Source organism: Prionailurus viverrinus, chromosome B3, assembly GCF_022837055.1.
Source record: "Prionailurus viverrinus isolate Anna chromosome B3, UM_Priviv_1.0, whole genome shotgun sequence".
Taxonomy (NCBI): Eukaryota; Metazoa; Chordata; class Mammalia; order Carnivora; family Felidae; genus Prionailurus; species Prionailurus viverrinus.
In genome coordinates, this window is record NC_062566.1 from 131,268,492 (window position 1) to 131,285,013 (window position 16,522).

The 16,522-nt window shown below is 52.5% G+C and overlaps 1 protein-coding gene and 1 long non-coding RNA gene across 3 annotated transcripts in view; one reads left to right on the forward strand and one right to left on the reverse strand.

Moving 5' to 3' along the window:
• Positions 1-16,522, forward strand: part of SLC24A4 (solute carrier family 24 member 4) — a 172,059-nt gene that overhangs the window by 109,169 nt on the left and 46,368 nt on the right. For both annotated transcript variants that reach the window (XM_047863003.1, XM_047863005.1), the window contains exons 3-9: positions 3,470-3,546; positions 6,280-6,354; positions 9,239-9,323; positions 9,862-9,965; positions 10,792-10,866; positions 13,566-13,591; positions 15,186-15,239. In XM_047863003.1, the coding sequence (XP_047718959.1) occupies positions 3,470-3,546; positions 6,280-6,354; positions 9,239-9,323; positions 9,862-9,965; positions 10,792-10,866; positions 13,566-13,591; positions 15,186-15,239 (496 nt within the window). The remainder of the gene's footprint in view (positions 1-3,469; positions 3,547-6,279; positions 6,355-9,238; positions 9,324-9,861; positions 9,966-10,791; positions 10,867-13,565; positions 13,592-15,185; positions 15,240-16,522) is intronic.
• LOC125168016 (uncharacterized) lies at positions 11,072-12,743 on the reverse strand. The gene is made up of 3 exons (XR_007153026.1): positions 12,656-12,743; positions 11,674-11,834; positions 11,072-11,218 (listed from the first exon to the last, which is right to left on the reverse strand). It is a non-coding gene; the product is annotated as an uncharacterized LOC125168016 (long non-coding RNA).

Below are 16,522 nucleotides of genomic sequence, written 5' to 3' on the forward strand. Positions count from 1 at the left end.
TCATGGCTACAGGGCCTGCCTCATGAGTTCATCGTGTGTCCAGAAGACTTGGGTGGGTGCAGAGGGCAATGGGTCATTAGCAGCTGGTAGGTGTGCTGGTTACTCCATCTTTGCTGGCAAAATTAAGGCATGGATGGCATCTCCTCCCCTCTGCAGCCCTCCAGCCTACGCAGGGGGTCGCAGAGCAAGAGGCTGTGGCTGAACCAATAGAAGCCTGTTCCTACCAAGGACAAAGCCATTTATAAGCCATACCTCCCCCCTCCCGGAGCCCAGCTGATACATCCTCACGGCAGAAAGGCACATTACTTTATTCTAATTTTCAAAGAATTCCCAGGATTGAATAAATCACCAGCTCTCTGAACACAGATTTGGAGAATCAGGAACAGTGTCGAATGTTCGGCGCAGAAATGTCCATTGATCTGCACCAAAATATCCTGGGCTGTTACATTTCTCCTGGAAACAAGGCCCTGGCCGCAGGAATGCTGAGCCCCTTCCTTTATAATTATCATCTCTGAGCCGACAGACCTTGAAGCAGACCCCTGCCCTTGAAATGACAGCAGCAGTTTTATTAAAGAATTTAGATTACAGAAGGAAAAATACCCCAGAGAAGAGAAAGAATCCATCTTTCATTAAATGCTGCTTGTTTTAAAGTGGGAACATTTTCTGGGTGTCTGGGGAGCTGATGTTTTCCATGTCTTGTGGGAGAATCTGGTCTTAAAAAACAGAAGATTTTCCATATAAGGGAGAAGTCATCATTTTCAGAGCTTAGGGCCAAATTATATTTCCAGAGAAGAGATTTTTGTCCTAGAGAGTATATTTACAAGCATTTATTGAGCACCCGCTATGAACCAGGTGTCATTCTAAGTGTTCAAGGAATCTGTAAGGGCAATGAAAGCATTCTAATAGGATAAGAGAATATGGGTTGTTAGTAGTTTACTATTTTTTATTCAGTTGACTTTAATTTTTTTAATGTTTATTTTTTTAATTTTTTTAAATGTTTATTTATTTTTGAGACAGAGAGAGACAAGAGCATGAACAGGGGAGGGTCAGAGAGAGAAGGAGACACAGAATGTGAAGCAGGCTCCAGGCTCTGAGCTGTCAGCACAGAGCCCAATGCGGGGCTCGAACTCACGGACCGTAAGATCATGACCTGAGCCGAAGTCAGATGCTTAACCGACTGAGCCACCCAGGCTCCCCTAACGTTTATTTTTGAGAGAGACAGAGACCGAGCACGAGTGGGGAAGGGCAGAGAGAGAATCCGAAATAGGCTCCAGGCTCTGAGCGGGACACAGAGCGTGAACTCACGGACCGCGAGGTTTTGAACTGAGCCCAAGTCGGATGCTTAACCAACTGAGCCGCACCCCCCACCCCCAGCACCCTTATTCAGTTGACTGTTAAAGCGTTTTGGGAATTTGCTGTGTGCCAGGCCTGGCTAAGGCCCTGAGAATGTAATACGGGGCAGTGTGGAGCCCTGCCTTCCCGGAGCTTCCAGTCTAGTTGGATGTGATGGAGACGTGGGGGTGTGGGAGTGTCTGACAGAAGACTTGTAGAAATGACATTCACAATGTAGTTATCCATTGGCCATCTTGAATGGGCAGGTGGGGTGAGAAGGAATTATTCCTTAATTATCTGTGAACTTTCTGAGGCCCAAGAAGCAAACGAGTGGCCCAGATCCTTTGGGAATGTCAAGGGTGATACCCCAAAGCCAAGTGCTTGGTTTCTGATGCAGAAGGCTCTGCACATCACAGGGCCACCTACCACCATCCAAGGATGATGAGAGCCTGTAACAGGAGTGGTGGTACCCACCCCAGCAGGGTATTCTTGGGGCCAAAGGAGGGGCTATGACCTGGTACCCAATGATCCAAGATGGCGGTATGCCAGTGGAAGCACCTGGTGGCTGAGGGGTCCAGGGGATGAGGGGACAGGGGCCAATGCTCTCAGACCTCATCCCTACCTTGCTACACCTCAGCCTGGGGTCATGCCCCAAGACTTACCTGGAGCCTCACTCCCACGGATGATTTTCCCTGTGTGTGTGGCTCCACAGAGAGAGTCCACAGCATGGGGGAGAGGGGCAGGTGGGGACAGGGGTTTGTCCTGCCAGCACTGCCATCCCCAACCCAGCCGATGTCACCTGACCTCTTTGGGATCTTGGCTTCCCCATTTGGAGTGACAGATCCGTCATGGGTGGTCGGAGAGGTGGAGAAGAGGGACCAGTGAGCTTTGGACAAGCTGAAAGGGCTTTGCAGGAGAACATGTGTCCCTGAACTCTGGGGGGCAGCCAGGGGACCAGAAATGACTCCAGAGTGAGGGAATAAGCCTGCTTCTCAATTCTGATCTGACTGTGGCAACGGGTGATCTCCCAGAATCCTGGGACAGCAAGTTTGAAGTTTGCCACAGTAACAGCTTTATTTAATTTATTTAATTCACATACCGTACAATCCATCTATTTAAAGTTACACACTTGAGTGGCTCTTCAGCATATTCATAATTATGCAGGCATCACCACAATTTTAGAACACTTTCATTAACCCAGATAGAAACCCTGCCCTCCTTACCTGTTACCCCCCAAGCCCTCATACCTCCCAGTCCTACTCAACCACAAATCTACCAAATAGATTTACCTATTCCGGCCATTTTATATTAACGGAACCTTACAACATGTGGTCTTGTGCGACTGGCTTCTTTCACGTAGCATACCATTTCCAGGGTTCTTCCAGGTTCTTCCTGGATGGTTCTTCCATCATCTATCAGTACTTCCTTTCTTTTTAAAGTTTTTTATTGTTTATTATTTATTTTTGAGAGAGAGAGAGAGAGAGAGAGAGAGACAGCACAAGTGGGGGAGGGGCAGAGAGAGAGGGAGACACAGAATGACAAGCAGGCCCCAGGCTCCGAGATGTCAGCACAGGGCCCGGCGCGGGGCTCGAACCCACAAACCGTGAGATCATGACCTGAGCCGAAGTCGGACGCTTAACAGACGGAGCCACCTAGGCGCCCCTTTGCTTCCTTCCTTTTTAGTGCCAAATACTATTCCGTTGGATGGACCACGCTTTATTTATCCGTTCATTCACTGGTGGCTCTTTGGGGTGTTTCCACTTCGAGGCGATCATGAATCACACTGCCACGAGCACCCGTGTGCAAGCTTTGTGTGGACGTGTTTTCCTTTGGGCAGATACTTGGGAGTCGACTCCCTGGGGCCCGTGGCAACTCTTCAGTCTAACGTTTTGAGGACCTGCCAGACTGTTTCCCCACAGCGCTGTCCCATTTTACTGTCCCACCAGGATAATTCGTGTTCAGCAACGTTTACTGGAGAGCACAGGTCTGCCGTGGCCTAAGGAGAAGCAGCCGGCTGGCCCCCTCCCGGGGCGGTTCCCGGCCCAACAGACTCTGCAGTTCCAGACTCAGACTGCAAGGGGGCGCCGTCCCATCGGGAGGCCCACTGAGACTAACACTCTGCCCCCTTGTCTTGCAGCGATTCATGAGTTCCCCACCGACCTGTTCTCCAATAAGGAGCGACAGCACGGAGCCGTCCTGCTGCACATCCTCGGAGTAAGTGGCCGCGTGGGGGGGAGGGGCTGGGATGTTCCTAAACCTCCGGCAGGTGACGCCTGTGTGCAGAGCACAGCAGAGCCCTGGCGTGCCAAAGATGTCCCACCCTTGGAAGCGCCCCGCCAGGAGAACGGATCCTGGACCCATTTTAACCCTCCCCGCCAGAAAGAAGAAAAGAAGATGAAAAGAAATCTTAAAGATGTCAGGTGGCTTGCTCGGGGTTGCACAGCAAGTGACCCCGAAGTCCCGTCTTCCTGTGCCCCATCTTCTGCTTTTATAAAAAGGGAGTGACAGCCTCTTTCCCAGACGTTGTGAGCACGCGTGCATGTGAGTCAAGAAGCGCCCTGTAGGCGTCTTTTGGGATATGCACTGGCTGTTGTATGGAAACTAATTTGACAATAAATTTCATATAATAAAAAAAAATAAAGTCACTAAATTAAAAAAAAAAGCGCCCTATACATGATTGCCGGGATTCCCCGCACCCCCCCCCCAATTTCACCACCCTGCCATAAATCTATAATTGAAAACTTTGGTGCACTTCTCCAATTCCTGGAGAATTGGATTTAGATGCGCCTTGGTGTATTTAGATGCGCCTTGGTGACAAGTGGTGGAGTTCAAACAACAATTCCAAGAGGAACAGCGGGTCCAAACCTAAGTCACAGGTCAAAGTCAGCTCTCCTGTGACGGGAGTAGGCGAACTACAGCCTGCAGCCGCTGCCCGTGTTTGTAAATAGACACAGCCATTCCGGTCATTTCTGGATTATCTGTGGCTGCTAAACCCCACCCAGTATATTGAACGACAGTCCTGGGTATTTCTGTGACAGTTATTATCTTCCCACTTCCCCTGGCTCTCCTGCGCCCTCCCCTTTCACTGAGAGGGTGTGGGTTTGGCGAATTAGTCCCGTAGTTCTGGTGCTCTGCCCCATGAAGGTCTTGGCATTTGCTGACCCAAAGCCTTTTCTCCTGAACCTGAGAACACCTCAGGAATTTTGCAGAAACCCTGGAGAGCAGACATTCCCAAACTGTGGCTGGAGGGCCAAATCCAGCCCACCTCCTGTTTTTGTGAATCAAGTTTTATTGGAACTCAGCCCTACCCACTCCGTGTACTCTTCTGCGGCAGAGTCATCGCGATGGAGACTGCGTGGCCTGTCAATGCTAAAATATTCGCCGTTTGAGAAAAACTTTGCTGACCCCTTCTTTAGAGCAAGAAAAGGCTCAAGCTTTGGAGCCAGTTGTCATCTTTGACACTAGGAGGCTTCTCAGAATTTCCTGGCCTGGGCCGTGGTGCCTTCTTGGCCTCCTTTTCTCTTGAGTGTTGCTGAGGGAATCAAGAGAGCTGGGGTCCCACAGATCACCCTTTGCCTGGGAGATGATGTTGGGGAGAATTTATGGGGGGGGGTGGTGAATTCAAGTCTGTATCCTGAGATTTTTATAGAAGAGTCTCTCTCCTTTACCCACACCCCCGGTATTTGTTTCTTTTTGCTTTCCCCCCAAAGATAATTAGATCCAGGGACAGCATACCTGGGCTCCAGGAGATAAGGCCTTGGAGGCCTTGGCCACAGCCGATCTTCCAGTTGATTTAATCACCATTAATCAGTGTGCTACTTCAGCAACTTCGCAATTGTTTTTGCTGAAGCAGCCCGGCCTTTCCCATTTTTGTGAATAGAGCATCCATATCACTTTGTCTTTGAAGAAAGAAATGCTTCCCTTAGCATTTAGCATAAAGTCCCACCTGTCCACGGACTCTCTGGTCCTTGCCTTTCCCTCCAACCTCACCTCCTCTGTTTTCCATCTCCGTCTCACTGTGTGCTACCTGCATCAGTGACCTTGCTGTTCCTCAGGTGCACCAAGCATACTCCTGCCCCAGGACCTTTGCACTTGCCTTTCCCCAACAGTTAGACTTTGTCTCTTTGTCCCCCGCTAAGGTAAGTTACAGGAGGCAGAGGCATTTCCTGGCGGATTCACCATGTATCCCTGATGCCTGGAACAGTGCCTGGCCCATAGTCTAGGCTCAGGGAAACCATGTTGGATGGGCAGGGCAGGGAGGGGTTCTGTATATAAAACCGTGTGAAAACTGTCAATCTGTTCTCACTATGCCATTAAACAGATGAAGAAATGGAGACCTGGAGATGTGACTTATCCAAAGTCACATGGCAACTGAGTCCCAGAATCAGCATTAGAATCTGGACTTTTTGTGCCTTGAACCCCCCAGTGTGAGTGGCTTGTGTCTTTGAACCTCTGCCAACATTAGGTAGCATCCCAGGTACCGCTGGCTCTCAAGTTGCCACTTGTTTCGGCAGGGGGTGGCCAGCTGGTAAGAAGAAAATGGTGCCTTCAGCAAAAATGAAGGGGGAAAATTGGGATAATTATTATTTTAAACTCTTAAAAGGGTGATTCTAAATGCTCTCCTTGGCCCTAAGGGTGAGATCTTGCATTTCGAGACCATACTCAAGTGCCAGGGAGATAGCTGTTGCTTTAAGAGCAGAGGAAAGAGCCCAAGGCCGTGTGGCCTGAGCTTTTGGCCCCTTTGCCGCCCAGCATATTATTTCCCCTCCTTGGGCTCAGTTTCCCCATCTGCTCGTGAGAGGATTGAGGGAGCCAGCCTCTGTGGTGCTAGAATCTTCCTCTGTGTGTGCCTCCGCTTTGGCAGGCTGGCTCTGGGCATGACGGATGCCCAGCCATGCCTCCTTGGCGGTAGGTGCCTTCGCTGACGATCCCCCATTTCCTTCTCAGGCTCTGTACATGTTCTACGCCTTGGCCATAGTGTGTGACGACTTCTTCGTTCCGTCTCTAGAGAAGATCTGCGAGGTACGCAGGAGGGACTTGGGATCCCTCAGCAAAGCCGGGGTGGGGGTGGAGGGCTGGGGCGACCAAGGACATGGGACGCGTCAGGGCCAGACTGAGTGGGGAGCACTCTGGTGGTGAAGATGGTCAGGCCAAACGCTTAGTGTGGCCCCAGCAAAGCCTGGCTTTGGAACGCCCAGAGGAGAGTCGGTGGGCGGGGGGGGGCGTCTTCTCCCAGATTTGGCAGAAGAAGAGGTGTGCGGTCATCACCCAGAGCCTCTGGCTTCATGGCGAGCTGTTGGCCGTGAAGCCAAGCCTGTCTGGTTAGGGAGCATTTCTCATACCAAGCTGCAGGTGGCAGGCACCAGGTAGGGATCTGTGTCTTTGGGGAAGATGCAGAGGCGGAGCGAGGAAGGCCCTTTGTTCCAAGTTCACAGGCTGATGTTTTTCCCTTTAAGTATTTGTGAAGGTTTGGTTTTCTTGTCTCTTGCCTCACACGTAAAAACTCCAGTGCTGGGGCGCCTGGCTGGCTCAGTCGGGAGAGCATGTGACTCTTGATCTCGGGGCTGTGGGTTCAAGCCCCATGTTGGGTGTAGTTATTGCTTAAAAATAAAATCTTACAAAGAAATTTGTTTTTAAGTCTCCTGTGTCTCTCAGCTCTGCCTTACTCTTGGCTTCCAGCCAGGAAAGGAAAATTACCTCTGTTTGCAGCACCTACTATGTGCAGGTGACTCTGGGCTTTGGCTCACTTCGTCCGTGTGAAATCTCCCAGCTACTTGAGGCCGCCTTGTTGTTGTGACATTGACAGCCGGGGGACACAGCTTGTTAGGACAGGTGCTTCCCTGCTGCTCGGCACAGAACAGGGACTTTTTGACTTGGGCCTCCCTGAAGAGGGAGTGGCCTGGCAGGGGTGTGCTAAGGCCTCCCCTCCCCCCGCCCCCCCTTGCTCACCACTCCACTTCTCACCCCGCTCAGAACGAGCCACAGGTCAGTAAGCGAATTGAGCCAGAGAAGGAGCCTAAGGAGAGAATCCGGAAATGGCCACCGGGGGTGTCGGGGTGGGAGGCCTCGCCTCAGGGCCCCTGGAGCGGTGTGCTGGGGGTAAGCCACCTGCTGCTTCCTCGGAGGAGGCCCTCGGGAAAGCCAGTCAGCTGGGCCTTAAAGAGTGTGCGCTCTGGGCACTCACTAATGCGAGAGCTTGGGGACCCCAGCAATGGGGGGGGGGGTCCCCTGCCATTCTGGGGGTGGCAGAAGCCTGTGGAAGATGGGTGACCAATGGCACAGGACCATGTGCCGTGGAGGTGCCCCTCAAGGTTGCCTGTCTCTGTAAGGACACAGAGGTGGATGAGCGGGATGGCTTTGGTCCTATAGGCAAAAACCAAGGGAAGGGGCTAGTAAGAGCCATCAAAGGACCGAAGAGCCAAAAGGAGGGAGGGAATGTCTCTTTCGGGGAGAAGCCTAGGAGGGCTTCGTGGAGGAAGTGGTATTTGGTCCAGACTTCCGAAGTGGGAAGGATTTCTCCAAGCAGAGAGGGCAGGGAAGGGTGTTCCAGGAGACAAAGGCAGAACAGTTTGTATTCTGCTAGAAGATACTGGAGATGCTCTGATGGCAGAACATCTTCTGTGGAACCTTCCTGTCTGACAAGGTTAGGGTGGCCGGGTTTCCACCCTGGTAGGTCAGTATTGTGCCACGCCCCAGCTTCTGTCAAGCCCAGAGCTCTGACCCCTCTGAGGGACCTCTTCTATAGAAGGTCAGCAAGGTCAGCAGAGAGGTTGTCCCAGACTCTGTGTTCCTCAGGGACTCCAGAGCCCCGGGCTGACCAGGGTGCTTTGGAAGGTGGATGCCAGAGGAGACCCAGCCCTGCCCAGAGGCCTTCTGAGTACCACAGGGTGGGCACCTTCAAGGTGGTGTTCAGGCAGGGGCGCTCCGACGGCTCCGTCATTTAAGCGCCTGGCTCTTGATTCAGGCTCAGGCCACGATCTCACAGTTTGTAAATTCGAGCCCTGCATCGGGGCCCGTGCTAACAGTATGGAGCCTGTTTGGGATTCTGTCTCTCCCTCTCTGCCCCTCCCCTGCTTGTTCTCTCTCACCCAGATAAGTAAAAATAAACTTTAAAAAAAAAAAAAGGTGCTGTTCAGGGAGACCCAGGATCTCGGTGGTTTCTCCTGGCACCGAAAGTCCCCGTCACCACATTCCCAATCAGAGGATGGGCTTCTGTGGCCGGAGCACGGCCTTGCCAAGCAAAGTGAGTCTCAACAGAGCTCCAGCCCCGCCTCATTCTCCCTTATCCCTGGGAGTAGGGTACCTGGGTGTTTGTCTCAGTGGCCAGCCGGGCATCGGGCCTGCCACGGCGAAGGCCTTCTGGAATGCAAGAGCCAAGCTGTGTGTCTGGGGCCTCCGGGTTCCACGGCCCCGATGCGTCGCAGTCCGCATGGTACCCAAGGTCTGTGTGGGCATTGGAGGTGGCTCCCCATTGAGCACCGCTGTGTACCAGCCTCTCTCTTAGGCACTGGCGATCCGTGGGTGAAAAAGACCGACCGTGCCCTCATCGGCCAGTGGGGCAGGGAAGCTCACAGACCTCAGACCATCGCTGTGTGATTTGTGTTTCATTGATGGGAGGACCGGACCCTCCCACCTGTCCTGGGTGTTGTACCTGGAAAGGCTTCATCAAGGAGACCTCGTTCAGGGGCTTTGGGGAACAAGCGGAAACTGACAGAAGAAGGGGACGGGGGCCTCTGGGTTGAGCAGCCATCAGAGTAGCAGGAGACGTGTGTGCTCAGGGTGCAGGGTGCTCGACTCTGGCAACAGCACCGCTTTCCCACACTTTCTGCGGCTGCCAGAGTATCCGGGGACTGTGTCTGCTCTCCCCGCCTCACAGCCTGAATGTCCGCGGTCGCTTCTGTTTCAGAAACTCCATCTGAGTGAAGATGTGGCCGGAGCCACCTTCATGGCTGCGGGAAGCTCGACGCCCGAGCTGTTTGCCTCTGTTATTGGTAAGAAATCCCACCAGCTGGGGACGTGGGATCTTAGAGAGAGCCCCGGTCTGGGGCCGTGACCAGTGAGGGCATTCGTCAGCTCCGAGCCTCTGTTTTCTCATCTGTAAAACGGGAGAGCCAGGGAGACAGAAAGTAAACTCGTGGCTCCCCGGGGCATGTGGTGGAGCAAAGGGCTGATGGGTACAAGGTTTCTTTTGGGGGGTGACGAAGGTGTTCTAAAATCAGATTGTGTGCTGGCTGCACCATTCTGGAACTCTACCAAAACGCTGGGTCTTACGCTTTGAATGGGTGGGTTTTATGGCATGTGAATTATTTCTCAATAAAGCTGTTAAAAGGGAAAAAAGGCGGGGGGGGGTGTGGAGGAGTGGAGTAGGTGGTCCCTCGGGACACTTCCTCCTCTCTGGTTTGGCCGTTGTCAGCATCATGGGCGTCCTAGAACCGGTCCCTCAGTCCATGGGGTTGGGGACAAGGGCCTCGCAGCAGCCTGGGTCTGAGGAAGCGTACGCACAAGAGGATTTCTGCCTTTCCCTTCCAGGCGTGTTCATCACCCACGGAGACGTTGGGGTTGGGACCATTGTGGGCTCTGCGGTGTTTAACATCCTGTGTATCATTGGAGTCTGTGGATTATTTGCGGGGCAGGTCGGTGTTTTTCTCCCTTTGTAGAGTGACATAAGGGACAGCAGTGGGGGGACCCGAGGCCTCACCTTAGTTGTGCCCTCAATTGCCCGAGGCTGCAGGCAAGTTGGCTTCCCCCTCCGAGCCCAGGTCCTCATGTGTACAAGTGGCCTCTGCCGTTCCTTGCACATCCAGCCTCAGTGGATCTGAGAGCAGGGACGGGGTCTGCTCCCTTGGCCAGCCCAAGGGTGAGCATTCATTCAACAGCAGGACATCTTTGAGAGGCGCCTCCTGTAACCCTGACCCTGAGCTAGATTCTGGAAATATCTGAAGCCTGCTTTGGCCTCCTTGGCAAGGAGCATGACGTTGGCCTGCGGTTGGTACCCCATCAGCATCTCCCTGGTCCTCAGGGCCACGTGGGCGTTAGACTCAACCCCAGAGACTTGGGCTCATGATTAGGCCCTGTCTGGCCAATGGAGGTAGAGATGGGCAGCTAGTTACTACCAGGAGGTTCCAGAATCACAGGGGAAGCAAGTGTCTCTGGCCTCTGCCTTGACCCTGGGCTTCCGCTCTGAAGCCTGAGATGTCTGTTACCTTGGAGGAACAGAGGGCAGCTTTGCCGTCACTTACAAACATTCCGTGCTTTCTGTTCTGTTCCCCACGTGTATAATGAAAAACACAGGGTGGCCTTGAGCAGCCAGGAAAGATGGGTTTCGGGTGGCACAGTTAGGAGTTGCTCCCTGGGCATGTCCCTGCACCTGTGGGGGTCTGGGGGTGGTGAGAAAGCCACCCTCACACCACCGCCCCCATCTCTCCAGCCACTAGCCGCTGACGGCCCTTTGCTTGGCAGGTGGTCCGTCTGACATGGTGGGCCGTGTGCCGAGACTCCGTGTACTACACCCTCTCTGTCATCGTGCTCATTGCCGTGAGTTTCCTTCCTGCCCCTGTGCAGGCACATGACCCCGGCCCATCTCTGTCCCTGGCACTATAACCAGAGGACCCAGGGCACCCCAACCGTGGGCTGTGCTGACCATTCACTGTAGTCAAACTGACCAGTCCCCTCCCCGCTGTGCCTCCCTTGCCTGAAAGCCTCCTACCTGACACCTTGGTGATGGAGCACATCCCGGGCCCACCTTGGATTCGAAAAGGCCTTGGAAAAGTCAGAGCGTGGTCACACGGTCCACGCAGTTAAGTTCAAGCCCTTCGCTCATCGGGCCCTCGGATCCTCACGCAGCGCCGGGTTTCCTGAGAACCAGAGTTTCTGGGTTCACAGCTCACTGCAGAGCAGGAAGGAGAGAAGCAGGCTGGGGGCAGGCAGAGTGGGAAGCCGGGGCACCAGGGAGAAAAGCCGGAAGAGCTGGAACAGTGATTTCTAGAGTCTGGTAGCGTGGAAAGCGAGGGGCGATATCCCCGCAGTCCCCCGAGGGCCAGAGTGCCTTCATGGCACAGGACACCGGCTACTGCTGAGGAGTGCACCATCCAACAAGGGAGCCGTTTCAATCCAAGTGGTGGCATATGGGCAGGTGCACGTGGTGTGCCCAGATTGACTGGAATGTGCTCCCCCCCAGACACAGTTCTCAACCTTACACCACCTAGAGCCACCTGGAAAGGACGGTCACATCCCTCGTACTGTCTGTGGCTGGGTACCCAATCTCCCCCCAGGTCAATAGCTTGAAATAGCAAGTATTGATCACTCTTGTTGTCTGTGGATCAGAGTCTGGGAGTGGCTTACCGAGCCCTCTGGTTCAGGGTTTCTCACGGGTGTTGGCCCTGGTACGAGGCTCCCCTGGGGGAGGATCCACTTTCGGGGTCACTCACGCAGCTGTGGATAGGCCTCCGATCCCGCTTGGCTGGCTGTTCCGCAGCACAGCTCACAACAGGGTAACTGGCTTCCTTCAGAGGGAGGGTGAGAAGGTACCAGGGCGGAAGCCCGTTCTGCCCATAACCTAATCTTGGAGGTGACAGCTCCTCACTTTCGCCATATTCTCTTTGTGAGGAGCCAGTCCCTGGGTCCAGGCCACATATCCAGGGGTGGTGTGAATGTCAGGCAGGGGGTTCCTGGGACCCCAGCCTCCTACACCCCCCAATATGAAAGTTACAGATAAAAATCATTGACCTGTACATACACAGTTGTAGAAAATAATCAACGTGATGTTCAAAGTATAAAAGACGAAAACATCCTTCAGTGTGTAAAAGTCTGGGCACAAAGACACTACAGCACTGAATGGTGGAATCCGTTGTCCCATAAAGGAAAAATCTCTGAGCCCAGAAACCACCAGCACAGACTGAGGCCGTGCTGGGCTGGAGCCTTAGACCCCGCGAGCATTCCTGACATTGACGACGTGATTTTCCAAAATTAGGAATGACTCCTGATGAAATCGTGGGTGGAGCCCAAGTACAATCATCCCTCCATTTACATGATAGCTACCTCACTAGAAAATTAAATATTTATTAAATACGTAATTTAAAAAAGTATAAGTACTTTGATTTATAAAATAGAGTTCAGTTCTGGGCTCAGATTTGTTTGGTTTTGTTTTCCCCATTTGCCTGAATGTTTAGCAAGACCTTTTAAGTAGGACGTGTGCCAAATGTGGAAAACCCCTTCTGAGAGAAATATCTCACAGGTTCTAGACTGGTCAGCACCCTGGGCTAAATGCCAGTAGCCTTTCATGGGGTTGTAAAAAACTAAAAATATCCCCCACAAGTGTTCTCACGTTCTGGCGGGGGAGGGCACTGGGCACTCCTCTGTTGAGTGCCCTTGCCTCGGAGCCTTGGGTTTGGGGAGCCTCACAGCGATGCCTGGCCAGGAATGACTCTCTCAGAAGTGGCTCCTACAGCAGCTTCTGTGTGTGACGCCTGCCATGACAGCCAGAAGAGGGTCACAACGGGCCCAAGTCCAGACAGCAGCCCCCTGGCTTCTTCTGGCATCCGGTGTGGGGACCCTATGTCTCCAAGATCAGTTGGTGGCCACAGCCCCTCCACCTGCCTATCCACACTGGGCCTGGCCAAGGTGGTCACAGGATCCCTCCCCTGGACCACAGAGGTGTCATTCATCTGGGTCTGTGCCAGAGATGCTCGGTGGAGTTGTTGGGCAATGTCAGTGGCCTCTTCAGAAATCATCATGACCGCACCGTCACCCCTGGCCTCCCTTCAAATAGCACAAGTGGGTCCTTTGCCCTCAGAATTTCCAAAGGGGTCACTTTTCTATTTTAAGAAAACGATATCCCTTCCCTCCCATACACACGAGTCCCCTGGATAGGCAGGTACATAGGTTTGTAGGTAGAGAGGCAGGGGTCCTTTTAGTTTTTAAGAGTGTTGATTCCAGCAAGGCTGTGCCCTTAGTGATGGCAGGTTGGCCCCAACAGCTACTCGGACCGTCATGAAGCACAGGCCGTTTCTCTTGGGAGGCTGAGCTGAGCCGCATAGTCTGGCATCTTCTGGTCTAGGTTTCGACTAAGGTCTAAGGTCACCTCCTCCCGTTGAGAAACCCGGAAATGGAGAGAGGAGCCCAGCTTTGTGTAGAAATAACAAGGCAATGATATGTGAGCTCGGAGTGTGTAGGGACCTGTGTGTGTTCTTTTGGAATAAATAAGTCCCCCACCCTTTGTTTCTTTTGCCTTCCAGTTCATATATGATGAAGAAATCGTGTGGTAAGTTTGAAGTTTGTTTCTTGTTCCTTTTTTGGTAGTATTCTTCCTCATTGGGTTCATTGAATCTTTTTTGAAATTATTTTTACAAACATGAGCTTTTGCACTTGCAAAAAGGGCGTCGTTTGAAGCAATCACACCTTTATTCTTTCAAAGTGACAAAGAATCCCTCAGTGTTCCTGCACTGCCAAATAACAAAATATATTTAAAGCTAAAGTAACGAAAACAGTGTGGTGTTTTACACCGGGCTAAGCGTAGGCCAATATGGAATATGGAACCAAGAACCCAGTAATGGGCCCATTTCTTAGCTGGGGAAATATGACAGCTGTCATGACAGACAGTGAGTTAGGGAGAAGGTCTCAGATGCTGCTGGCAAAACTGGGAACCCTATACAGAACAGAATCACATCGGATCCCTCCCTCACACCTCATACAGGAATAGATTCCAGATGAATTAAGGATCTCACTGTAAAAAGGAAAATTAAACAAAATAGAATAAAATATAGGGACTCACCATTATGACCTTGAGATAGGAAATGACTCCTTAATTCAGATCCATAAAGCAGAAACTTTAAAGAAAAGATTGGTGTATTCGCCCTATAGGGCATGAGTGTGTCATATGTTCATAAGCCATAGACATGATCTCTTTATGACAGTGATTCAGAGTCCACATCCTCTGTGTTTGTGGGGCTGTACTCAGGAGGCCTGGCTGAGGACAGTCAGCTGGCTGACGTGAGCAGCCATGTGCTCTGGGCCCACAGAAGCCTGCTTTTGGCCCCCACCCAGCCCCTAACCCACTATGTGAGCCAGGAAGCCATGCCTCATCTGGGCTCTCCTTTTCCTTGATGGGGTCGAGGGTGGTGGCAGTGGGGTCATCTACAAATCTCTCTGTGGCTCTGCTGGTCTGTGGGCTCTGACAGTAGAGGAAGAGCTCCCAAACCAATCGTACCTTATACCTAGCACATAGTAGGTCTTCAGCATGCAGCTGTCGGATGACCAAACAGATTAGGGCGTGTGGCTCCTCAGAGGCTTGTGGTCTGAGCTACAGATTCCCGCCACGCGTGGGGTTGACCGCTGCATCAGCTAGACGGCAGTGGTGTATATACCCGAAGACCCTTGCCCCGCCCCTGTGTTCAGCCCAGGAGGGTCCTGTACCAGCCCCTCTCTTCGGGCAGTTCTTAGGGCCCCTTCTGTACCGACAGCCTTTCTGGTCCCTGGTCAGAATCTCTGGCGAGCATAGGGTCTCTTAAGCATCAAGTCAGCATGACTATGGTCACTCTCCTCTGTGAGTCCTGCGATGTGGTGGCCCTGGTCCCTCCTTTTTCTCCGTAGCTGATGGGACTCTGCCTGAGCCCTGCAGGCCCCCTGTAGTTGAGAAGAGCCCGCCGTCAGCCTTCTGTGTCCCCAAGAGGGCTTCAGATTGTAGGACAGGCTGGGGAAGACTCCCCTGGATGCCGGAGTTCTGGGCCGGGCTCCGGGGCCAGGCAGGATCATAGGACTTCCGGCCCTGCCCCCTCCCCGCCCCCTCTGCCAGTCACCCCCAGGCCTCAGTGCTGCGGGCCTCCCCAGCCCTAACCAGTCTCCTTTCTCTCTTTGAGGTGGGAAGGCCTGGTGCTCATCATCTTGTACGTGTTTTACATTCTGATCATGAAGTAAGTACCTTCTGTCTCCTTCTCCGGGGCAGTCTGACACCTTACTCTGTTTCCTGCTCTGGCCTTTCATTAGAGCCCGGACAAAACTAACTGATAGACCTCCCCGTGACTTCCAGCCGGCCCCACTTCTCTGGAGGATGCCCCCCTGGGGTGAGGTGTTCAGATACTGTTTTGGGGTGCCGTGCAAACCCGGGCCGGGGGAGTCGCGGCTGGTGGGTTGCAGATGAGGCTGCTCGCAAACAGGTAGCAAGCAAGCCCTCTTCCTGCTCCGTGCTGATTTCTCCATGCCCGAGTGGCCGCTCTTTTCTGCTGTCACTGTAAATCTCCTGATAGTTTCACACCCCTCTTTTTTGAAGAGCCGGGTGGCCTCACTTCTGCTCCAGGCTTTATCCAGTGCCATCTGTCACGGCCGCTGCCTTGCACAACTTCTGGGGACACCACTCACAGCAACGAAAATGCAGACACTGGGTCCCAGGTCGTGCGATGCTTTTGCGGCCCTTTGAAGCTGCCTGGGTCAGAGTGCTCTCAGAACTGCCCATGAGGAATATTATTCAGCCATAAAAAAGGGAGGAAATGGTGTCACATGTGACAACGTGGATGAGCCTTAAAAACATGCTAAGTGAGAGGAGCCAGTCACAGGAGGACAAATACTGGATGATTCCACTTCTGCGAGATACCCTAGGAGAGTCCCAATTCAGAGAGAGAGTAAATTCGAGATTACCAGGGGTGTGGGGGAGGGAGTGATTAATTGATGAACGGGCACAGAATTGTTGGAGATGCTGAAACCATTTTGGGAAGTAAATAATGGTGATGTGATGGTTACCCAACATTGTGAGTGTAGTGAATGGCAGTGAATTGTATGCTTAAAAATAGAAAAAGTTAAAGTAGCAAATTTGATGTTGCCTGTGTTTTGCCACATTAAAAAAAAAAAAGGAAAAACTACCCAGGAGCTGAATCATCATCTTCAGGTTTTACCTTTTTGTTCACACCTCCAGAAATAATTAAAAACAACACTGAGCTTTACGACATTATGAATCTCCACGTTTATATCAAACATTTATAATGTGTTGTGAAAACGGGTGATAAACTGTCAAGTGCAGGAGGCTTGTCCTCAGGTGAACTCCTCTCTGAGCGCCTTCCAGTGAGGCAGGGAAGCCTGGGGTCTGAGACGGAGACAGTGTCTTCTCTGGGCCTGGCTGTGAGTGATTCAGAGATGGCCCGCCGGGCAGCCCATAGGAGTGGGACTCAAGGCTGTTGGGAGGACAGCCTGGTGACAGCTCCTT